The following is a 25,404-nucleotide window of genomic DNA, read 5'->3' on the forward strand; positions in this document are numbered from 1 at the left end:
CATCATCTGGCAATACAATTTTAATACTCTAACAGAGCTCCTTGTACTATGTTCTAAAATGGGTGGTCCAGCTGAAAAATAAAGCTATTTCCACCTCCCCCTATACCACAGGCCCAGCAGATGGACCAAAACACAAATAAACTACAGTGAGAGTGGAGAGACAAGAATTCTGGGAGCAGGAAGTGCTTATGCCACATTCCACAGCAGCAGGCCCTTGGTGGTTGGTGACCTTGGATTATACAACAAGCCTTAGCATCGGCATGGAAAACAGATAGCAGGAGGGAGAGCAGCTGCTTCAGTGCACCATCTGCACCAAGGAGCTGGGCTGGGGAGATGAAGATATACTTGGCCATAACGTGATGCCAATTTGGCACGTCATGGCGACCATCGGTGATGGGTTTCCCAGGCTCCCTGTGTTCTCTAAAGGGGCAGAGGGCGGCTGTCGAGCCATCTCTGATTGTGGGCCTGCGGTCTCTTTTTCTCATTAGACTGATTCGCTGACAGAACAAAAATCAAGATTCAGCAGACACTCAGCAGACAGAGGGAGAATGTCTGAAGGATGTCCAGGAGAGGGGGATATTTTGGATGTCCGTCTGCATTTCTAAGGTTGACATGTATTTTTTCTGAATATCTGCCTCCATCTGACCTCTGTTTCACCATAAAATCTGTAAAGACAGAATAAACAAAGGTCACTTGATATGGATGTACAAGCACCACTAACCCTCAATACATGATCTTGTACTTGGTACTCAACCACATTTCATTAGGTAGCAATAATATGACCATACTTGCTAATGATTTATGGACGGTTGATTACGGTCATATGTGCCCCGACCTCATTGGATATGGCTCATCCAATCATAGTCTTTCCTGATCCAGGGGGGCCCATAAAGAAGAACCCCCCCTAGGAGGTGTGATTCCTGTATGCAAAAATAACATAATCAACATCACATAAGCACAAAAATGGAATCAAATGCATAAAATTAGAGTTCAGTTTTCGTGAATTTGAGATATAGCATATTGTTTTTGATGAAGAATTTTCCAATTCAAAGGAAAGTCATATATTTGTGTACCGTAATTGGAGAAGTCTCTCTCGGGATCATACTGTATATGACTTTAGACCTCAGGGCTGCCGTATCCTCCTCTTGAAGCCTCTTTGTGACTGTCTCTGAACTTCACCTTATTCTCCACCTCTAGACTGAGAATGCCCTGCTCAGACTCAGTGGGAGTCTGGGGGTTGCAGGGACACAGGGCATACAGGCGGGCCTGCATGGGGTACTGGATGCAGGACCAGGCTGCGCCGGATCCCTGGCCTGCACCTCAGGTCCATGGAGGTGGAGCCCAGGGTGGAGGTGGAGCCCAGGGCGGAGGTGGAGCTGGAGCCCAGGGCGGAGGTGGAGCCCAGGACGGAGGTGGAGCCCAGGACGGAGGTGGAGCCCAGGGCTGACCTCGTCAGAGGCCTCCTCTGTATCAGGCTCCAGTCCCGGGGTAGGCAGGGGTCTCTCCAGGGAGTGGCCGTCGACCCCCGTCACCCGCAGACTACACGCTCCGCCAAAATACATCAGTAAGTTTCCAGAGAGTGGGATCTTTCCATCTGAAATATGAGTGTATGTAATGTAATGCAAAGTGTTACATTGAAAAGTGTTACATTACATATTTGGCGCGGCTGGTAGCCTAGTGGTTAGATCGTTGGGCCAGTAACCAAAAGGTTGCTGGATCAAATCCCAGAGCTGACAAGGTAAAAATATGTCGTTCTGCTCCTAAACTTGGCAGTTAACCCATTGTTCCCCGGTAGGACGTCATTGTAAATAAGAATTTGTTCTTAACTGACTTGCCTAGTTAAATTGAAAAAATAATAACATATATCCCCTGTTATGTAGTCCCACGAAAAATAAACTGTCTAACCCGGAGAAAGAAGTTACGGAATTCTTCCAAATGGAGCGCATCATCCTTCTGTCTGCATTTTTAAATAAAAAGCAAGAGTGCATTTACCATTCATCATGCAATTAACCTAACTGTGATGGCATTTCTGAGTCATCACTCAATTGACTGTCAAACTGTTGTTGCAGGTGTATCACCAGCAGATGGCGACCTTTATCTATAAGTATAAAACATTTTATGGCGTATGGCTATACAAGTATAGTGAGGTTAGTCTTAAGGCTTCCAATGCTTCAGTTCGGCTGGCACCTAGCCAAACTCGGCTAAACTCCAAAAGAGTGTTCCTCAAATACTCCCTTAAAATACCTTCACTTGAAAAATCAGCAATAGTACTGTTTGTCCATCTTAAGATGCCGTAGCCAGTGTACTTTCTAGTCAGACTAGTCAGACTGTATCTAAGACAGCTCAAGGAATGTCAATTTTGCCAAGAAGACCTTAACTGCACAATTGTACATCCAACTAAGATATTTGGTGCAGTATTTCTCAAGTGAAAAAATTTACATGAAAGTGAGTCGTCTTTTGTTGAATGACAACAAACACTTCATTGAAGAATCTGTACTGTTGACCAACGACCAAGGAAGGGGCATAAACTTTGGGTACAGAAATTCAGCTTGTCTCAAGAAAAAATAATGTGCACAACACGCGAAAAAAAACCTTGCCGAAGACCAAAACGAACAAAAACGTCATCATAATATATGCACAAACTGTTCTGAATTGTTTTGGATAGGAAGCATGCAGACACCTTTAAACCTACTACTTTACCTGGTGGAGAGATGCACATCTTCTGCCTGTAACACAGGCCCTTTCAGGGAGTGAAGAGTCACTCCATCCCCAGGCTTCACTTTTAGGCTGTTCTGAGTACTTTTCTGTAGGCCCACTTAACTCCCGGGGAAAGATGATGCCGGGCAGGCCAGACACACCTTGAAAAAACAAACACAGCACAGAAACTTGGCCTGGAAATAAACGGACAGTCTTTGTGTCGGTCTAATATTATTCACCATATCAACTGTGTCTGTGTCAATTGTTGATATTGTCTTCCCACAGCGCAATTCATTGTCAATAAGCACATGCACATATACAATATTCTATTGTGTTGATAAACATTGTTGACATACCTCCTGTTGCCCAGTATGGCTCGACAATAGGACTGGTCATCCTGCTTTTACACTCAGCCCTGCTGATGTCCTGAATATTTTGGGAAGTTTATAATCTGCTGTACACAAAATGTTTAAATAGAATGTTAGGACTTTCTAAACTGCAAAAGAGAACGTTTTGTCAAGAGTGAAATGACTGGCATTACCACACATCCCTGCAGGGGGGGCTTTCTTGTAGAGTTGGGGGCCTGCTGGAGGTTACATGCAAGGCAATGTGTGTACTCATTGCAACTTTCATCCATCATCAGCAGGTAAGTGCATGCCTCCATGTTAATTGGTAGGTATATTTATTTGACTTTTATTTAATTAGGCAAGTCAGTTAATAACAATTTCTTATTTTCAATGACGGCCTAGGAGCTTGTTCAGGGGCAGAATGAAAGAGTTGTACCTTGTCAGCTGGGGGATTCCATTTTGCAACCTACACGTACCTGCCACCCCACGTTATCTTTGTTGCCTATCTGATTAATGCCCTCCTTGCCTAGTCCGTCAGTTTTGGTGGGTGGCCCTCTCTTGGTAGGTTTGTGACATCTTTTTCGGGCGGCACATAGCCTAGCGGTTAAAAGAGCGTTGGCTCAGTAACCGGAATCACCGAGCAGATTAAAAATATTTTGTTGTGCCATTGAGCATGGCACTTACTCCGATTTACTCCTGTTAGTCGCTCTGGATAACTGCGTCTACTAAATGACGATAATGTATGGTACATGAAATTTACATTGTATTGAGCCATATTATTTAAGAGCATCAAAACTAGCGTTAACTAGCTACTTTTCTCAACTGAGCCAATACCTGTAAATTAGTTGTTGCGATTGCTGCCTCGTGCCCGAGCTTTGCAAACTATTTAAATCACTAGAGCCATCTCTCAGTTCCCTTGAGTTGTCACCATCATTGACTCTCCTAACTTTGCTTTTGTTTTTCTTTCTTTGTCTTTAATTTATCAACAGTGTGCATGTGAAGCAGAAGTTTTAACACCAGCATGGGTGAATCAACTGAGAAACATCTTGGTTGAAGTTCAGTCCCGCTTCTTTTACCGTAAATGCCGTAGTAATTCTGCTTTGGAACTCTGTTTTTCTATTTTGGTGCGAAAACGGATGATGCGTCATGATGTATATATATATATATATATATATATATTTTAAACATAATATAGCTTTGTATGATATTATTTTACTTGATAGCAACTTACAAAAACGCAACATAATGTTGTACTTCATAAATGTGAAGTATATAACGGTATTTATGCAACTTCAGCGTTTACTTAATGTATTTATGTAACCCGCGAGTAAGTAACATTTCAGGGACGCTTTTCCATGAAAATATATTTAAAGGCTTTTATAACATGTTAACTCTTACTTGCAAACTACAACATATAGTAAGAAATGCGCTTTCAATTAAAACGCTTCGCCTTACGGATACTATAGGGTCATCGAGGGCTGGTGGGAGTTCACATGCTCAGCAAGCCGGTTACAACTACAGAACGAGCAGGGGATGAATGTAAATGTTTTGTCTGGGAAGGTGCACAGATTCGGCAGATATCAGTGAATGAGTATTTAGTAATTTACTACGAGGTATGTAGACCTGGGTGTCAAACACACACTGAGTGTACACAACATTAAGAACACCTGGTCAGTTTGTCATGGAAAGAGATGTTCTTAATGTTTCAATGCTCAGCACACGGACACGCACTGTCGTGGATGCAAGGTCCGATCACTTCTGACACCAATGTAATGAAACAGCACGGAGCAGGTCTCGAACCCTCGAGCTTTGAGCCCGAGGTCCGGCGCGTTACACTATATATTTGTTTTTATTCAAACCATCCGCTATATATTGGGTGGCATGAAAATATAGATCTTTGGCCACGCTCACCAGTGGTGGAAAACGAATATATACTGAACAAAAATATAAATGCCACGATTTTACAGTTCATATAATGAAATCAGTCAATTGAAACAAATGTATTAGGCCCTAATCTACGGATTCCACCTGACTGGGCATGGGTGGCGTTTTTTACATATGCACCAAAATCGTATTTCTCAGAAATTTTGTGCACACATTTATGGACATCCCTGTTAGTGAGCCTTTCTCCTTTGCCAAAATAATCAGCAAAGGACTACATCTGTTGCTAGATAATGTAATGCTAATTTCTCCACCATAAACCGCATCCAACGTCGTTTTAGAGAATTTGGCATACGTCCAACTGGCCTCAACTTGTTGCTGATGTCAACGTTGTGAACAGATTGCACAATGGTGCTGGTGGGGTTATGGTATGGGCAGGCATAAGCGACGGACATTGAACATAATTGATGGCATTTGAAATGAACAGAGATACATTGACAAGATACTGAGGCCCATTGTGTGGCCTATTATTTTTAAGGTATCTGTGACCAACGGATACCTAAAGAATATCTGTATTCCCAGTCATGTGAAATCTACAGATTGGGGTCTAATGAATTTATTTAAATTGACGATACATATGTAATTTCCTTATATGATCTGTAACTCATTAAAATCTTTGAAATTGTTGCATGTTGCGTTTATATTTTTGTTCAGTATACATCTACCCAGATACTGAATGATGAATCTACTCAGTCATGTTCTTTTGACTGTGTGATGTTTTGTTTGTTTTTCAGACTCTTTGGCTCAGTGGAGGACAGAGGGCCGGGTGGCAGTATGGCTTCATGTGCCTATCTCTTTCAGCCGTTGTGCCGCAGCTGCCTCTGCTCATGGCTTCACCTACCACCACGCCAAACAGGACCGCTCAATTCTGTCTCTGTGGCCAATTCTGTCTCTGTGGCTGGGGGATGGGCAGAGCAGGCTGCCTGGGTTTGCTACTCATCAGATTGGAGTGGCAGGTAGTATAGTCCTTGTGTAACCTGACCTATATCACAGGTTTATACTGCTCAGGATCAGATCTGCTTCGGGTATCGTAAAGCCATTGCACACACGCTTGTGCAGAAATATTCATGGGGCAAATATCAGTTATTTCAAATGTAGTTTGTGTTTGACATGCAAACAAATATACTTGGGCTGTGTGGGAGTGGAAAACAATGTTTTAGGGAAGGGAACAGCACTTTGGATGGCAGTTTTTTATTTTTTTTATAAACACCAACACAATCATCCACCAGGTGGCATGCGGTTTCCTTTATACCTCTTCCAAAGTGGATGCAAGCATGTCAGAACATGTCTGTGGAAAGAGGATGGCCAAAACCTGGTCCACATGGTCTGATGGCATGTTGCCAACAGTAACTTGCGGGACCCCACCATCGTGACTGTAAGTGTTTTTAGGACTGATATGTGTTGGAGTACACACCAACACAACACACTGGGTAATTTGTGTTATTAAATCATTTAATTTACATCATATCATCATCCAAGGAGTTTTAGTGTCAAACCGAGCAACCAGCTCCTTTCCTTGAAGATATTTTGGGGTCAAAAATGAATTGGTGAGTGTACCAATAACCTTGCCACTTAGCGTTAGGTCCAAAATTATTGCCACTGTTGATAAATATGACAAATAATGAGCTATATTGTATGTGAAAAAAAATGTGACTAATATATTATGTTATACAAATACATTTGCTCAGAGGAAGAGATTTTGTTTAATAAGTAATATACTTTTCTTTTTTTTTTTAGATAGGGGTCAAAATTATTTCCACGTCTGTTTTCAATACCTTTCAAAATCTCACCTTGCGAGGATAACGGCCTTTTTCTAAAACGTTTTATGAGAATGGAGAACACACTGGGAGGTTTCTTAGACCACTCCTCCATACAGAATCTTTTCAGAACCTTGATATCCTTTGTCTGTGCTAATGGACTGCCCTCTTCAATTCAAGCCACAGGTTTTCAATGGGGTTTAAGTACAGACTTGATTTTGTGGTCATTTAACCGTTGTGAATGACAGGCACATCGATCTGCAGGTTAAACATGGTGAGATTAAAGACTCCTAAATTGATAGTGCAGTTTGTTTAGGCAATTGTACAGCTAACTAGCTGCTTTACATGCTAATATTGTCTTTGGTATTATTGTAACCAGCTACGTTTGCTAGCTAGCCAGCCAATAAAGAGCTGCAACAAATTCCCACATTTTTTTTCCCCATGTTGCTGCCAACCTTATTATAATACCAAAATGAAACATTTGTTCACAAAAAATATTATTCTCAGTGTTATTTAACACTATAAATTTAAAAGAATGAGTGGTTTTGGGAGAATCTTTCCTTGATTCAGGACCCAAGCTGTCAGCCACAGCAGCCAACAGTTTTAAATGAAGGGAAGTACCTTCGTTGATTAGGTTTGGTGCGTCATTCCCGAGTTTACGAACAGACACAGTCACTGCCTTTTGGAGGAAAATGTTCTCCCCCTCCACAGCTAACCTAATGATAGCTTCTCAGTCCGGTACCCGGGCAATCTCCTGTGATGTGCCCGGTGCCGGCCGGGGATGACATCAATTTCCACACAGAAGGCCAAGTCAGGGATTAGATGACCCATCCCTCGTCACACATCTGGGGGATTCATTCAAGGTCTAGAGTGTGTCCTGGTGAGACACCGGCCCGGAAAAACAAGGGCCCATTTCCTTCTCCCTGGAGCTGTCAACAGAGGCACATAGCTGGCCCTCTTAGTCACAACCCACTGGGTACAAACTTTTGTTCAAAATCTAGTTTTGATTTACATTTGGTTGAGTTGTCAACTAAACGTGAATTTAACGTGAAATCAACAAAAAGGTTAAAAGTTGGGTGAAAAAATATGAAATTCCCTTACATTGATTACTTTTTTCAAATCTAATCAGTTTTCCACCTTGATTCAATGTCATCACATTGCATTTTTGGGTTGAAATAATGTGGAAACAATGTTGATTTACCCAGTTTTTGCCCAATGCGAACCTGTTGAAAAAGGGGTTTAGTTATCCCACGATGTCAAAAGGGATGGCAAACGTTTCACAACTGTTACCGAGTCACCCTCTCTGTTTCACTACAGACTATGTCAACACAGACTGTACAATGTAGGAAGGACCTTGACATTTGTCACTACCTTTACTCACTTAGGATGAGTTATTGATAATAAATTACAGTATTACCTTGTTTTCTAGTCTGGCCTGGCCATGGTGGTATATATAGTCCAGCATTTGTTGATGCAACTAAGTATACCTCACTGTAAGAGAATAGCGTCTGATTATCGGTCAAGTCCCTGATGTTTTTCGAGTTGTTGTGATGGCCCCTCTCTCTGGCAGACTGAATAAAGCCCGGCCCCAGGGCACTTAGTGCTCACTCCACGTGGGTCAGTTAAATGAAACGTTTTCATGTTCTCTCAAACCCAATAATAATTACCTGGTCTTAAGTCAGTTGTCTGGAAGCTGTCGTCAAGGTTCTTTGGAGTATGGACCAGCACGTAGACACTTTTTCTATCCATCAAGGTGCAGTCATTGATTAGTCAAATGTTAAGGTTGCCATTGTTCAAGATAAAAACAAGGTACTGGACTGTTTCTCTGCCTGTCATGTTTTATGTATTACATAAGGCTCAACTTGAAACTTGTTTTCTTTTATGAGATATGTCGACTTCTATTAGGGACCAATCCTTAAGAGTCTATTGGACACACTGTCACATCTGCTCCTGCTACGCCCTCTGGTGTTCATCCTGTGTCTTCTTTACCTGCAGTACACTCTCTCTCCCTCTCTGTGTGATTGTGTGGTTGGAGACAGGTGTGCTGGAGCAAATCCCCTCCAGCTGCAACTCGTTCCATAATCAAGTCCTCTACAAATACTCAGTCCTGCCACTTCCACTCTGCCAGATTGTAATCTCTGCTCAGTCAGTTATTATTCTAGCCATTTATTATTACGCAAGATCCCGTTGTGCCTGTTTCCCTGCCTGACACCTTTTATCCTATCATTGCAGTTACTACTCTGTCTCTTGCTCCCGTCTCCTGTTCCACATCTCACCACCCAACTACCTGGATCTCGATTTTACTCACCATCACTACCTTGGCTTCCCCTCAGGATCTGTTTACCAAATTCTACTCAGCCAACTCCAACCTCTGTCTCCACATCTGGTTTTTCTGCAACTCATCCGAGCTTCCCCGGATCTGCACTCCATATCTCTCTGTGTAACAATAAATATTTTGGTTCATTCATCCCTGTTTCCTCATCTGAGTCTGCTCTTGTGTTCCACGGTGTCACTCTGCTTCACACACACCCGTGTGTGTCACTCTAATGGAAAAAATCCCCCTTAATCAGTTTGAAGTAGAGATACCTTTCAGCATGGGCTACGTCTCAATCCACTGCCTCCGCCTATGTTGGCCTCCCACATCTGTGGTGGAAGGTGGCTGAGCTACAGTGCCTTGCAAAGGTATTCATCCCCATTGGTGTTTTTCCTATTTTGTTGCGTTACAACCTGTAATGTAAATTGATTTATATTTGGATTTCATGTAATGGACATACACAAAATAGTCCAAATTGGTGAAGTGAAATGTAAAACAACTTGTTTCAAAAAATTATATTAAAAAAAAAATGTAAAAACAAAGTGGTGTGTGCATATGTATTCACCCCCTTTGCTAAGAAGCCCCTAAATAAGATCTGGTGCAACCAATTACCTTCAGAAGTCACATTAGTTAAATTAATTCCTTCTGTGTGCAATCTAAGTGTCACATGATCTGTTACATGATCTTAGTATATATACAACTCTTCTGAAAGGCCCCAGAGTCTGCACCCCCACTAAGCAAGGGGTAACACCACACAAGCGGCACCATGAAGACCAAGTAGCCCTCCAAACAGGTCAGGGAAAAGTTGTGGAGAAGTACAGATCAGGGTTATGTTATTAAAAACATATCCAAAACTTAAATGCCTTATTAAAAAATGGAAAGAATATGGCAACACAACAAACCTGCCAAGAGAGGGCTGCCCACCAAAACTGAAGGACTAGGCAAGGAGGGCATTAATCAGATAGGCAACAAAGAGACCAAAGATATTGGGGTGGCAGGTAGCCTAGTGGTTAGAGCATTGGGCCAGTAACCAAAAAAGTTGCAAGATCGAATCCCCCAGCTGACGAGGTAAAAATCTGTCGTTCTGCACCTGAACAAGGCAGTTACTGTTCCTAGGCCATCATTGTAAATAAGAATTTTGTTCTTACCTGATGTCTAATTAAAATTATAAAAATAGCCCTGAAGGGGCTGCAAAACTCCATAGCCTTACACTCCACAGAGCTGGGCTTTATGGAAGAGTGGCCAGAAAAAAGCCATTACTTAAAGAAAAAAAATAAGCAAACGTGTTTGGTGTTAGCCAAAAGACATGTGGGAGACTCCTGAAAATCGGTCTTCTCCCTCTGTAGTGTCCTAAAGGTTTGGCCTACTAACTAATATACAAGACGGTAACCCGTACAAATGAATGGAGGTAGTTTTTTTGGCAACAAAAACAAGGGGTTAAATATGTCCAAAAAAACTAAAATTTCCCGAGCTTTCTTATATCTCCTAAATATAGGACAGACACCTCAAAACCTTATTTCTTATGATATATTTGTTGACTGTCATTTTTGCTATTAATTAACGTGTTATTCAGTGTTTCTATTGGTTATAGTAGTAAAGGCAAAATTCTATATTTTATCAAATAATTTTGTATGATCCATGTAACCATCTTTAAACAATTCTATATGTTTGCTTAGTAGACCCTCCCCTCCCTCATCCACACCGGTTGCAGAAGTCCATTACTTTAATTGAGAGGCAAATCGCGCTGCTGCGACTCACCTGTAGGACTAGTTTGTGGTGCTTGGCACTGCGTGCAGTGTGTCGCATGCATAGGATTTTTTCAATTTGCGATTGCTTCGCCGTGCGGTACCAGTAGTAAACCCCTGAAGAAGGTTCTAATGTGTAGTGTGACAGTTTTTGTTGTGATGTGGCACATGGATTGTGAAGACTGTAACCTGCTGCAATGACCTGTGTGCACGCAGTGTTAGACTTTCAGAGGTTAAAAGTGTCAGTGTAGGGAAGTACAACTAAATCATTGTGAGATGTGTTACTGAAACTAAAGCTTTTCAGCCACAGTGATACTGTCTGAACTCTGGAACTCAATGTGCCTCTTCAATCGACACTGAGCGGTAAATGGCAGTAGTTGTTTTCCTTCCTTTCCACTGTTATAAATGGTTATCATTATCTGTGTTTATTTAGGCAGTTTTCCTGGCATGTGCTGGCCCTCATCCTGTCTCTCTCCATGGGGAGAATTCATCTCCTCTCACAGACTTTACCTTGACTTCTGCTGCAGCGCAGTCTCACTTAGCATAGCACCCCACAGCATTACGCAACCTCAAGCAAACATCCTTAACTCCTGCTTGTGTATGCTGAGTACACCAAACATTTCATACATTGCCATCATCTGTTCTCTTAAAGACTTCACTGGAACTTCTGAAGCAATTTGCAGTGTGGAGGTATCATAACAGGACTCAATGGCAACTCTTTGGTTGAATATTTCTCAGTGTACCCAATCACTGCAATCAATGTCCGGCGTAGTGCTTACATTCACTGTAATATTTGATTTATTTGATTTATTTCACCTTTATTTAACCAGGTAGGCCAGTTGAGAACAAGTTCTCATTTACAACTGCGACCTGGCCAAGATAAAGCAAAGCAGTGAGACAAAAACAACAACACAGAGTTACACATAAACAAACATACAGTGAAGAAAACAATAGAAAAAAACAAAAAAATATATGTACAGTGTGTGCAAATGTAGAAGAGTAGGGAGGTAGGCAATAAATAGGCCATAGAGGCAAAATAATTACAATTTAGCATTAACACTGGAGTGATAGATGGGCAGATGATGATTTGCAAGTAGAGATACTGGGGTGCAAAAGAGCAAGAAGATAAATAACAATATGGGGATGAGGTAGTTGGGTGTGCTATGTACAGGTACAGTGATCGGTAAGCTGCTCTGACAGCTGATGCTTAAAGTTAGAGGGAGATATAAGACTCCAGCTTCAGTGATTTTAGCCATTCGTTCCAGTCATTAGCAGCAGAGAACTGGAAGGAAAGGCAGCCAAAGGAAGTGTTGGCTTTGGGGATGACCAGTAAAATATACCTCCTGGAGCGTGTGCTACGGGTGGGTGTTGCTATGGGGACCAGTGAGCTGAGATAAGGCGGGGCTTTATCTAGCAAAGTCTCATAGATGACCTGGAGCCAGTGAGTTTGGCGACGAATATGTAGTGACGGCCAGCCAACGAGAGCATACATGTCGCAGTGGGGGGTAGTATATGGTCCTTTGATGACAAAACGTATGGCACTGTGATAGACTACATCCACTACATTGCTGAGTAGAGTGTTGGGGGCTATTTTGTAAATTACATCGCTGAAGTAGAGGATCGGTAGGGTAGTCAGTTTTGATGGGGGTATGTTTGGCAGCATGAGTGAAGGAGGCTTTGTTGCAAAATAGGAAGCCGATTCTAGATTTAATTTTGGATTGGAGATGCTTAATGTGAGTCTGGAAGGAGAGTTTACAGTCTAACCAGTTTAAGCGTTGAAGCTTGTTTGGAGGTTTGTTAGCACAGTGTCCAAAGAAGGGCCAGATGTATACAGAAGGGTGTCGCGTGCGTAGAGGTGGATTAGAGAATCACCAGCAGCAATAGCGACATCATTGATATATACAAAGAAAAGAGTCGGCCCGAGAATTGAACCCTGCGGCACCCCCATAGAGACTGCCAGAGGTCCGGACAACAGGCCCTCCGATTTGACACACTGAGCTCTATCTGAGAACTAGTTGGTGAACCAGGTGAGGCAGTCATTTGAGAAGCCAAGGCTATTGAGTCTGCCGATAAGAATGCAGTAATTGACATAATCGAAAGCCTTGGCCAGGTCAATGAAGACGGCTGCACAGTACTGTTTTTTATCGATGGCGGTTATATTGTTTATGACCTTGTGCGTGGCTGAGGTGCACCCATGACAAGCTCGGAAACCGGATTGCATAGTGGAGAAGGTACGTTGGGATTCGAAATGGTCGGTGATCTGTTTGTTAACTTATCTTTCGAAGATTTTAGAAAGGCAGGGCAGGATGGATATAGGTCTATAACAGTTTGGGTCTAGAGTGTCTCCCCCTTTGAAGAGGGGGATGACCGCGGCAGCTTTCCAATCTTTGGGGATCTCAGACGATCCAAAAAAGAGGTTGAAAAGGCTAGTAATAGGGGTTGCAACAATTTTGGTGGATAATTTTAGAAAGAGAGGGTCCATATTGTCTAGCTCAACTGATTTGTAGGGATCCAGATTTTGCAGCTCTTTCAGAACATCAGCTGTCTGAATTTGGGTGAAGGATAAGCGGGGCGGGGGGGGCTTGGGGAAGAAAATGCTTATTGAAATGATCGATTATCGTAGATTTATTGGTGGTGACAGTGTTTCCTATCCTCAGTGCAGTAGGCAGATGGGAGGAGGTGCTCTTATTCTCCATGGACGTTACACTGTCCAAAACTTTTTGGAATTAGTGCTACAGGAAGCAAATTTCTATTTGAAAAAGCTTGTCTTAGCTTTCCTAACTGACTGAGTATATTGGTTCCTGACTTCCCTGAAAAGTTTTACATTGCGGGGGCTATTCGATGCTAATGCAGAACGCCACTGGATGTTTTTGTGCTGGTCAAGTCAAGTCTGGGGTGAACCAAGGGCTATACCTGTTCTTAGTTCTACATTTTTTGAATGGGGCATGCTTATTTAAGATGGTGAGGAAAGCACTTTTGAAGAGCAACCAGGCATCCTCTACTGACAGGATGAGGTCAATATCCTTCCAGGATACCAGGGCCAGGTAGATTAGAAAGGCCTGCTCGCTGAAGTGTTTTAGGGAGCGTTTGACAGTGATGAGGGGTGGTTGTTTGACCGTAGACCCATTACACATGCAGGTAATGAGGCAGTGATCGCAGAGATCCTGGTTGAAGACAGCAGAGGTGTATTTAGAGGGCAAGTTGGCCAGGATGATATCTAAGAGGGTGCCCATTGTTACGGATTTAGGGTTGTACCTGGTAGGTTCCTTGATAATTTGTGTGAGATTGGGGGCATCTAGTTTAGATTGTAGGACGGCCGGGTGTTAACCTCTAGCGTCGAGCAATCCCGTATCCGGGAGCGTAATCATAGCCTCAAGCTCATTACCATAACGCAACGTTTCCTATTCATGAAAATCTCAAATGAAATGAAATAAATATATTGAAACACAAGCTTAGCCTTTTGTTAACAAAGTGTCATCTCAGATTTTCAAAATATGCTTTAACCAAAGCTACACAAGCATTTGTGTAATAGTATTGATTGCCTAGCATAGCATTAAGCCTAGCATTCAGCAGGCAACATTTTCACAAAAACAAGAAAAACATTCAAATAAAATCATTTACCTTTGAAGAACTTCGGATGTTTTCAATGACGAGACTCTCAGTTAGATAGCAAATGTTCATTTTTTCCAAAAAGATTATTTGCGTCAGAGAAATAGCTCCGTTTTGTTCATCACATTTGGCTAAGAAAAAAAAACGAAAATGCAGTCAACACAACGCCGAACTTTTTTCCAAATTATATAATATCGACAGAAACATGGCAAACGTTCTTTAGAATCAATCCTCAGGGTGTTTTTCACAATTCTATTCGATGAAAAATCATTCCTGGCAGTCGGTTTCTCATCAGGCAGAAGGCAAACGGAAAGATACTGCAGCTGGAGATTACGCAATAATTGCGATGGAGGACACCAAGCGACCACCTGGTAGATGTAGTCTCTTATGGTCAATCTTCCAATGATATGCCTACAAATACGTCACAGTGCTGCAGACACCTTGGGGAAAACGTGGAAAACGTAAGCTGACTCCTAGCTCCTCCACAGCCATATAAGGTGTCATTGAAATGAGGCGGTTTCAAAAAATGCGGCACTTCCTGATTGATTTTTTATCTGGGTTTCGCCTGTAACATCAGTTCTGTGGCACTCACAGACAATATCTTTGCAGTTTTGGAAACGTCAGAGTGTTTTCTTTCCAAAGCTGTCAATTATATGCATAGTCGAGCATCTTTTCGTGACAAAATATCTTGTTTAAAACGGGAACGTTTTTCATCCAAAAATTAAAAGAGCGCCCCCTATATCGAAGAAGTTAAGCATGTCCCAGTTTAGGTCATCTAACAGTACGAACTCTGAAGATAGATGGGGGGCGATCAATTCACATATGGTGTCCTGGGCACAGCTGGGGGCTTAAGGGGGTCTACAACATCGGCAACGGTGAGAGACTAGTTTCTGGAAAGGTGGATTTTTAAAAGTAGAAGCTCAAATTGTTTGGGCACAGACCTGGATAGTATGACAGAACTCTGCAGGCCATCTCTGAAGTAGATTGCAACCCTTTTGCAGTTCTATCTTATCGGAAAATGTTATAGTTAGGGATGGAAAATACAGGATTTTTGGTGGCCTTCCTAAGCCAGGATTCAGACACTGCTAGGACATCCGGGTTGGCAAAGTGTGCTAAAGCAGTGAATAAAACAAACTTAGGGAGGAGGCTTCTAATGTTAACATGCATGAAACCAAGGCTTTTACGGATACAGAAGTCAACAAAAGAGAGCGCCTGGGGAATGGGAGTGATGCTTGGGGCTGCAGGGCCTGTGTTAACCTCTACATCACCAGAGGAACAGAAGAGGAGTAGGATAAGTGTACGGCTAAAGGCTATAAGAACTGGTCGTCTAGTACGTTCGGAACAGAGAGTAAAAGGAGCAGATTTCTGGGAGCGGAAGAATAGATGCAAGGCATAATGAACAGACAAAGGTATGGTAGGATGTGAGTACAGTGGAGGTAACCTAGGCATTGAGTGACGATGAGAGAGGTTTTGTCTCTAGAGGCACCATTTAAGCCAGGTGCGGTCACCGCATGTGTGGGGGGTGGAACATTAGGGAGAGGCATGTGTAGGCGAGTGATCATAGGGTCCAGTGAGTAGATAGGCGAGCAGGAGACACAGCGATTCAGACAGCTAGCAAGCCGGGGCTAGCAGGCTAGCAGATGGGCCTCAGAGGGACGTCGCAATGGAAGAGCCTGTTGAAACCCACTCGGGCGGTTACATCAGCAGACCAGTCATGATGGATCGACGGGGTTCCGTGTCAGCAGCAAAGGGTCCAGGCCAATTGGCAAAGAGGTATTGAAGCCCAGGAATTGAGTGGTTTAATATGAGTGGTTTAACCCTTTTATCCATCAGTCAATTTATTCAGACAATGACAGCATCGTGGCATGCCATTTATGATACAACATCACTTTTGCCTAATGACATCACGTCAGCAAGTCTGTCCCGAGTTAGTAAACATCACTTGTAGGAATTCTTACAGAAGAATACGTTTCAGGGATACATTACTTCTGCAATGCTAGTTATTGTAGGAAACAGAGGTGAGCGGTCAGTGTTTGGGAAGTAAGAGGAGTGTCATCATTTACTGGAAAAGGGCCTCATACACTCAGTCTGGCCCTTGGCCATTGGCAGAGTTTGGCAGGGTAAGCCCATCCAGAGCTTCTCTAGGGTTGTGTTTCCTGAAAGTGAACCTCTCTGGGCCATTATCACTGACGTCTGCACCAAGACGGCAAACGTAGCATACAGAAAAGAATGCCTGGTAATTGCGCTGTAGCTAGGTGATTTGTGGCAGAGACAAAGGATTTGTAATTTGCTGTGTTGAAATCTGATTAAATAATGTGCAACGGGTTGAAGTAGGTTTTAGAACAACATGGGTCATTGGCTGTTGATTTGGGATAAGAATTACGATCATGATTCTTAATTGCTATTCGGTCTGTTTGTACTTTTCTGACTTGTGATGCGCTCATAACCATTAGGCCAACCTGTATCTAGAACCACAGCCACTTTACCAGAACACAATTTAGTAAACCACACAAAACTTGATGTATATTGTTAAGATACGTTTATTCTTGAATTTTCCTACCTTGTTGCAGATATAAGTAGCTTCAACAAATATAGCACTTTGTAGGTATGTATGTTTACAAAGAGGAATCAAATGATGAAAGTGTAGTGCTTTACAGTTCATCAAAACTTTGAACAAGATCAAGGAAATCAAATATAGAAAAATATTGTTTTATAATTGCAAACAAAAAGTAGAATTTGAATAAATCAAGAGCTACAGTAAATGTATACAACTACTTCATCATTTAAACAGCAGCGATCTGTCTTTAAATATAGTTTAAGAGTGGTGAAACTAAACACCAAACTTAGTTGCTTAGATTTTCTCAAGAATAACAATATACAATGACATCAAAATTAATATTTAACGCATCAGGCAGAATCCTATCTTTAGATCTGAGTACAAGGCATCACTTTTAACATTAAAGCATACATTTGACAAGTGTGAATTAGGTGGATATAAGTTAGGATTTGTCCCTATGCACATACAATTGTAACATACTTATCAATGCTGAAGGACCCTGGAGGACACTTTAACAAATAAAAGACTTGGATGCAGTCCATTCAATTTGCATCCTAATTCAAAGAATATTATTGTGACTTAATTTCAGACAGTAAATGCATGGAAGTTCCCTGGAGGGCTCTCGGATCCAGGAGAAAACATTGGTCAGTGATGCAACCACATAACGTATACCATACATAGACAATATCTAAATGCACACACACATGCCTATTCATAGGAATGTTTACTTTTTGAAACTGCCTCCTCAGACATTCCTATGAACTACACTCAAGCATATATCTAAACAATTTTAAGACTTAAACAGACTTCAAATAAACATTTGACTAGTTACAAGTTCAACTTGTTTTTTTTAAGCAGCTTTTGATACAAAGTCCCACCTACTGAAGCAGCGTTGTATGTGACTAAAGTACAATCGAATTCCCTTTTTTAGAACCAAATTTCATTTTCATGAATTACAATGTAAAAATGTTGTTAAGGGCGCTCACATTGTATCACACCATTTTTATTTGTGTCCAGTGAGCATTATCATGCAGTCAGATAAGATGTACAGTAATAAGGTTTTCAAAACAAAGATGTTTAAAGAACAGTACATACATATAAAATTTCCTTTTGTTCTGTTTACTTTCTTTTTCCAAGCCTTCACTGCGGTCCGTGAGGTCTTTGAGGAGACGGGAGTCCGCTCAGAGTTCATGTCCCTCCTGAGCATCCGGCAGCAGCACAACCTCCCAGGTGCTTTTGGTATGTCCGACATGTACATCATCAGCCCCCTCACATACGACATCAACTTCTGCACCCAGGAGTGCCTGCGCTGTGAGTGGCTGGAGCTAACCGAGCTAACCAAGACTAGCTCCACTACTCCTATCACTAGCCGCCTAGCCAGGCTTCTGCTTCACGGCCTGAACCAGGGCTTCGACAAGATTGACCTGGCTATGGAGGAGCTGCCAGCTGTCTACTCAGGGAGGTTCTACCAGCTGTACCACAGGGTGCTGCCTCCAGGACCTGCCTAGCCAAGTGCATCGATGCTAATAGCACGAACACGTCAATGCTAGTCATATGAGCATGTGGATGGTCTTTCACCATAATACTTGAAGTGTATATTTATGACAGACTGGAATAGGTTTTTCTGAACTGTTACACAGGAAGGAGGGTGTAGCCAATGGTACCGATGATGATCACTGTAAAGGACATTTTTCACAAATCACAAGACCTCTTGTCTGTAAAGATAAAAAATATACACTATTTGAAGAAATAGGCTACTCTGTTTGGGAAGAACTCAGGTCCTCTAAGCTCTAAAATTAAATGAATCATTCATATGTTAAGATTGAGAGGTGCAATATCATATACTGTAGTATTGTACTAGGTATACTGTTTGTTTTGCAATGCTCGATTTATCTTTGCCAACGCAATGTTCTATTTAAAAGTTGTATCAAGTAAAGTTCTGGGCATGACCAAGCTAACCTGTGCTGCAGTGCAGTAAAAAGTACATTTTTTAAGCCCAGAGCTACTCAGTGGAATCTTGTGTGTTATCACTTTCTCTTTCATCTTAAATAATGTACCTTCAAAATTGTTAAACCAAGAAAAATAAGCAGAGTATCAAAGTACACTAGAATATTTGAAGCAGCTCTAGTCAAACTCACATTATATAGTTGAATTGAATTGCCGTTCAAGTACCTAACTACAGGATGATTATGTCGTCACAGTCATTTAATACGCTCCATTGTATTTCTTCATGTCCTGTCTGTTTGTGTGCAGCCAGGCTGACTTTAAGATTGGTACGACAAGATGAGCTCAGCGTCTGGCCGACATGGGGAGAAAGAGAATGGCTTTTTGGCCGGGTCCAGTTTTGGATCCTGACTTGTACTGGCCAGTCCTTTTCAGTGCCACATACATTTCCGGGTACTTTCGAGAGCGGTAGGTGTTGTAGTTGTTACTCTCCAGCCTCTCCATGAAGTAGCATTCATCTGTTGTCCGTCTCTGAAGAGAGAGAGAATGTTCGAAAGATATGAGATAGCAAATCAGAGATCAATTTACAACATGTGTTAATCCAGTTCTATTATTCTTTGATATAATTGATCCACTTTCATATTGTAAACCGAACCAATGATAAATGTCAATGAAACTCTTTTGAAATCTTGTCTTTGTCTTATGAAATAAAACGTAATGGGCAGGTTTCTCAAACCAAGATGAATACACCTACTCTTGAACTAAAAGCCATGTTCAATGGGGAATGTCCACCAGTGACAAGCTTTGGGCAATGATGGTTATTTATATTATAAAAAAAGGATCCACATTTCATGTACATAACTGGAGTTTAGCCTAGGTCTAGGGGAAAAGTAGAAAGAAATGTAGTTGGAATGTCAACACAAATGTTTAGTCATTGTGATAGCCTCTAATAAGCCATTTCCTTTAGACATAATTAAATATAGTTGATTTTTACATGCTCTGTGGAGAAAAGGGAAAAGATTGCAAACTGACAAAAAATACATCATAATTTGATTAATCCAGTAAAACACATCAGACCTCAATACCTCCATTGTTTCAGTGGACATTCCAGAACAGTCTGAACTCCTGTTTAATGTCACACACTAATGAAGATATGTTTCAATAGTTTTACTAGATGTTTTGCCAAGCCAAAGATGTGTGAATAATCATCCATTCTTAAATTAGTAAAACAAATGGTCAGTTCAGTTCTAGTGGCCGTGTGCAAGAAATAGATTTGCTCATGTCCAATAGAAATGAAGTAACTCCCAGTTTTCTACCCTCTGACAGGTTTTTGTTATTACATTTTTTGTTATTACATGAAATAATGGAAAATATAAATGATTATTCCTGTCCACACTGTGATTTTGTGTTCATGTGGAAGATCTGATGACATCAATCACATCTGGCTCAAATATCTCTTGATAGCAGGGCCAACAGAATTCCCTGCCCTATCCAACAACAGGGGGCCTGTTGTCCATTCAACCATGGCTACCTAGTATAGAGAATAACTTTTATGGCCCTACCTAACCCTACATGGAAGCAATCCCTGGCACTTATAACAGGCACACAGAACAAAAACAGTTGGAAGATAAATTCAGAGGGTAGCAACACTGGGAAAGATAAAAAGTGTATTCATTTACATTGACTACAAAGTTCAATCCCTACCACCTAATATCTGAATATATATAGACTATCCATGCCGACATGGAAGGCAGTGCTAAAATGGAAAGGTAAAGTGAGAAGTAATGAGTGTATTAGAAAGTAAGCTCGATCTATACAGATGATCATGTGCATAAAGCTGGTGAGTGGGGCTGAATAAGGACAAGTACAGAACAACATACAATACCTCCAGCTTCCAATTTCAACCTGAACACAACAGTCTATTTACAAAATGCTAACACCAAACTGTAACTTTCCCCCACCCTGAGAGAACGTGTGAGAACAGATCCTGGATGATTGACCACATCAGTGAAGGTGCCATGTCTGTAATGTGTCTGCCAGTGTGTGTCCATTGCCTAGTCTGGTTACTCATTAAGGAGAGACAGGAAACACACCAGTCAGTTATCTGCTCGGACTTCTGCAGTATCCCAGAAATACCTCCATTCACTGCTACCACACTAACAAGTGTAATACGAAAGCAAAATCTGTTGTCAGTGTATGACAAGATAATATTTGCTTTCAGCATGAACTTAATGAAAACCCTTCATCTTAGGCATGTCCCTGTTAGAGTAAAGCATGAGTTGTAGACCATGACAATACCAAAACAGATGGAATGGAGTTGCTTTGGTAACTGCTTTGGTAGCTATAAGGAAGGTAATGCTTACTCACCGCTCCAAACAGTCTTCCATCTGCATTCATGGCCAGATAGCGGTTGGCTGAGACCCCTTTGATTACTACTTCCCCCACTGAGGTCGCCTGGAGTTGAAGCTTATCTGAGGAGGAAAAATGACTTTAGTCTCAGAGTGAATTGATAGCAACTCCATTGATGCTAGTTGTTAGTGGTGTTGAACAAGGATGGATAGAGCAGAGTATGATACTGAACAAAAATATAAACGCAACAGGTAAAGTGTTGGTACCATGTTTCATGAGCTGAAATAAAAGATCCCAGAAAAGGTCCCATATGCACAAAAAGCTTATTTCTCTCAAATGTTGTGTACAAGTTTGTTTACATCCCTGTTAGTGAGCATTTCTCCTTTGTAAATATAATCCATCCACCGGACAGGTGTGGCATACCAAGAAGCTAATTAAACAGCCTGATTATTACAAAGGTGCACATTATGTTGGGAACAATAAAAGGCCTCTCTAAAATGTGCAGTTTTCACACAACGCAATACCACAGATGTCTCAAGTTGAGGAAAAGTGCACTTTGCATGCTGACTGCAGGAATGTCCACCAGAGCTGTTGCCAGAGCATTGAATGTTCATTTCTCTACCATAAGTCGCCTCCAATGTCGTTTTACAGAATTTGGCAATACGTCACAACTGCAGACTGTGTGTAACCACGCCAGCCCATGACCTCCACATCTGGCATCTTCACCTGCGGGATTGTCTGAGACCAGCCACCCGGGCAGCTGATGAAACCCTAATAAAACCCTTTTGTGGGAAAACGCCGATTCTGATTGACTGGGCTTGGCTTCCCAGTGGGTGGGCCTAAACTATCCCAGGCCCACCCATAGCTGTGCCCCTGCCTAGTCATGTGAAATCCATAGTTTAGGGTGTAATTTATTTATTTTAATTGACTGATTTCCTTATATGAACTGTAACGCAGTAAAAGTGTTGCATGTTGCGTTTATATTTTTGTTCAGTATATAGCAGAGGCAAACAAGTTGATACAATATTTCTTCATAAAACTTCAGATAAGCAAAAAAAACATTCGAAGTTGTGGTTCACCATCGTTCTTCACAATTTTCACATTTTGAGAAACAATATTAATAATGCCGTAATAGTTATTGAAAGCTTGTATTTGGTTGAAGTGATCATCCTGTAAATACTCCAAACGTTTTGTGGAGTCAGATAAGCCTGAGTGTGCTGCGCCAATGGAGCATATTTGAATAGTATATTTATAGCATAGTTAAAAAAAAAATATATATAATAAAATAGAGTTCTTATCAAACAGGCCTCATAAGGCAAGATAGTACATGATGATACATTGTAAACTTCTATATAAGAGGCATCTGTGTGCACTTAGGGTTTGTTTAATGACTCATGTCATGAAGATCCATTCCTCTCTGAAGGAATACATCATTAGAAGTTGTTGCATGCAAGGGTGTTTACTGAACATCTGTACAGCAGGTCTAGTGATCACATCCCTAAGTGAAATGTTCGGCAATGGTTTATTTCATAATCGCTTGCTTTAATCATATTGAGGAAGCAAATGTGCGTATGAACAGAGTCCTTTTCATTGGTTCTATTTGAATGAATGGTCATGACAGAAAGTATAGTTTAGTGTATAGGTTTAGTGTGGTGTATCCAGTTTAGTGTATGGGTTACTACTACGCTTATAGAATATTGTATATGCCTTGTTGATTGAAAGTAAATGTCGCGGGAAAGTAAATGAGATGCTAATTGTTTTTCAATAATTGAAATGGCCAATGGCCTTTTCATTAAAACTAGTCAGTCTCTCGTCTCCATTTTTACCATAGTAGTTCATTGCTTGTGATGATTTTTGGACAGCTGTTTGATAGCACCTGTTCTAAGTCCCATCCCCTATCTGTCACTCAAGGATCTACTGAGCAGTGCTTCCTGTGACGAAAACCCCCTCTTCTACATGGGCCCCTTCTCCTCCTCACAATTACTGATGCAATCTGAGAGACACACTGAAGAAAAAACAACTAGATAGTGAGTTATGAGGTGGTTTCAATGTGTGAGGTGGTTTCAATGTGTTGTTGCATGTTAAATTTAAAGCTAATCAATGATACTTTAATATTATACTGAATTGATAAGAACACAAACCTAGTGCTTCAATCTCTATCAATGGCCTTTTATGTGGACTCGAGTTGGTCTATCTATGTGTTAATGCACATTTCACACGAAAGCTACGTCATATTTTAATTCTGGACATTTGAATTACATGTGACGTAATAGCAGTGACATTTAAAGAATGTCCATGTTACACACATCAAGATGACTTGAGATCAAAACCCACCACATTCATGAAAGCACTTGCAAAGGCGAATGTAAAAGAACTACACAAACGACTGTAATTTGAATGCTGTAGAAGCCATAAATAAACACACTCATTCATAAAATTCCCTTCAGTCCTCCATGATTCCCCTCACGGTTACGTCCCTGTTACCCTTTAAACGCATAAAGAAGCTTTGTCTGCCATGCAAGGGACTGGAACTACTTACTGTGGGGGTCGTTCTTATCTCTGATCCCGTCCACGCTTCCGTTAGAGTTTATCCTCAAGAAGTAGCCTCCATTTTTACAGTACAACCTCTTGGGCTCCTTAAAGTTTCCTGGAAGGAAGCCGCCACTGCCTCCATCTTCAGGTGTGGCGGGTAGAGTGGTGATTTCTCCTGTGGCCATCTCCTCTTCCCTCTATCCTCTACCCTGCTGCTGCTGTGTGCTACCAGTGCAGCAGCCCCACAGTAGCCTTATGCTAACTGCTGTCCCCTCCCTTCCCCAGCGAGCCTCACAGAGCCTGATTTTAGTTAACCCCCAGGGTCAGATAGTTTGTTTGAGAACACCCCTCTGGTGCAGCATGCCCTCTACTCCCAAGCAGAGAGGAATCTAAGCGCTAGCAGCACTTGGAAAGGAGCTTGTTAGCCGCGACAGCAAGGTCCACCCCTCACTGGCCTCTTCTCGTTCCTTTAAGAAAGTGCTAATAGTTGATATTCGAGTGTAGTTTGGATGGGGATTCGTGTGTTCCACCTTCCATCGTCTTCTTCCTCCACTCTTAAGCGCTGAAATGTTTATAGCGGGGCAGCTGGCTGAAATCTGGGGAGACTTTCCCTATGGGCCTCAGTTCGCATGCGCCCTCCGAGGCAAGCACACACACACACACACACACACACACACACACTTTGACTTTCTATCTGAACCAGACAACCCTACACAGCACAAGCAGAGAAAGGAGGGTAAGACTGGGGCTTACTGATTGAACTGCGTCATAAGAGACCCTTGGCTTGTGCAACCTGAGTGGTGGCTTCAGCTTAGCTTCTTAGAACTTCTGGGTAGAATAAGTGATTCTGTGCCACATTATTGAAGAACAAATGAAATATGCAGCAGAAAGTACAACAGAGTACATTACAATAGCTTGTCTAATTGAATTCAAGGAAATATGTAAATATTGAAGATTTTAAAGGACCCTTCACATAGAAACTCTATTTTGAGTTGTGAACTGTATGAAGCAGCTCATTTCAATTATGCCATTTTGCTATGTTTTACTTTTAACCAACTTTAACCAGAGTCAAAACTATGAATGTCTGTTTTCAAAGTGTGCACTGGACACAACAGAACACAGATTACTGTGTGCAGGGTTGATCATATCATCTTGATTAGATGCATGCATATCAATGAAACATTAAACCACAGGCCGACCACAATGGCTCAGCACAAAATAATACTTTCTATTCACTTGGCTATCCTCAGATGGACTGATAATCGTTTCAGAATCATTCCGTGTTGAAACTGAAGGTATTTGTGTGGGAATTGTGTGCCAAGGGAATCATTTTCAGACACTACTTCACATAGAAACGCATTCATCTCCAGGTACACTGTCTCACTCACTGTTTGCCATGGTGAAGCATCAGGCTTTGGTTTGCTTCAGACTCTCCTCCAATGTAGGTTGGGTTGTGAGCAGACACATAAAAAAACTGGCCCTAGTTTGAACTTCCAAATTTGCCACCAGTTTGGTCTGACCCATTTCCTTCTCAGATGTCATGTTTTCATTGGTCATCTCACCCCCACCCATTCACAGCAACACCACCATTAAGTGATGCTCGAGTTAAAAT

General features: G+C 41.6%; 1 protein-coding gene and 2 pseudogenes across 1 annotated transcript; 1 reads left to right on the plus strand and 2 right to left on the minus strand.

Annotated features, from left to right (window-relative positions):
* LOC139365834 (transitional endoplasmic reticulum ATPase-like) overlaps window positions 1-485 on the minus strand; it is a 58,270-nt pseudogene extending 57,785 nt beyond the window's left edge.
* Window positions 486-4,428: 3,943 nt separating this feature from the next.
* Window positions 4,429-18,475, plus strand: LOC139365835 (nucleoside diphosphate-linked moiety X motif 6-like; annotated as a pseudogene).
* Window positions 16,933-24,453, minus strand: LOC139366333 (fibroblast growth factor 2-like). The gene is made up of 3 exons (XM_071103695.1): window positions 23,800-24,453; window positions 21,279-21,382; window positions 16,933-19,442 (listed from the first exon to the last, which is right to left on the minus strand). Exons 1-3 carry the CDS (start codon window positions 23,975-23,977, stop codon window positions 19,257-19,259), a joined length of 468 nt encoding a protein of 155 aa, XP_070959796.1. The 5' UTR covers window positions 23,978-24,453; the 3' UTR covers window positions 16,933-19,256.
* Between the last annotated feature and the right edge of the window lie 951 nt (window positions 24,454-25,404).

The sequence above is a fragment of the Oncorhynchus clarkii genome, chromosome 14, assembly GCF_045791955.1.
Source record: "Oncorhynchus clarkii lewisi isolate Uvic-CL-2024 chromosome 14, UVic_Ocla_1.0, whole genome shotgun sequence".
Taxonomy (NCBI): domain Eukaryota; kingdom Metazoa; phylum Chordata; class Actinopteri; order Salmoniformes; family Salmonidae; genus Oncorhynchus; species Oncorhynchus clarkii.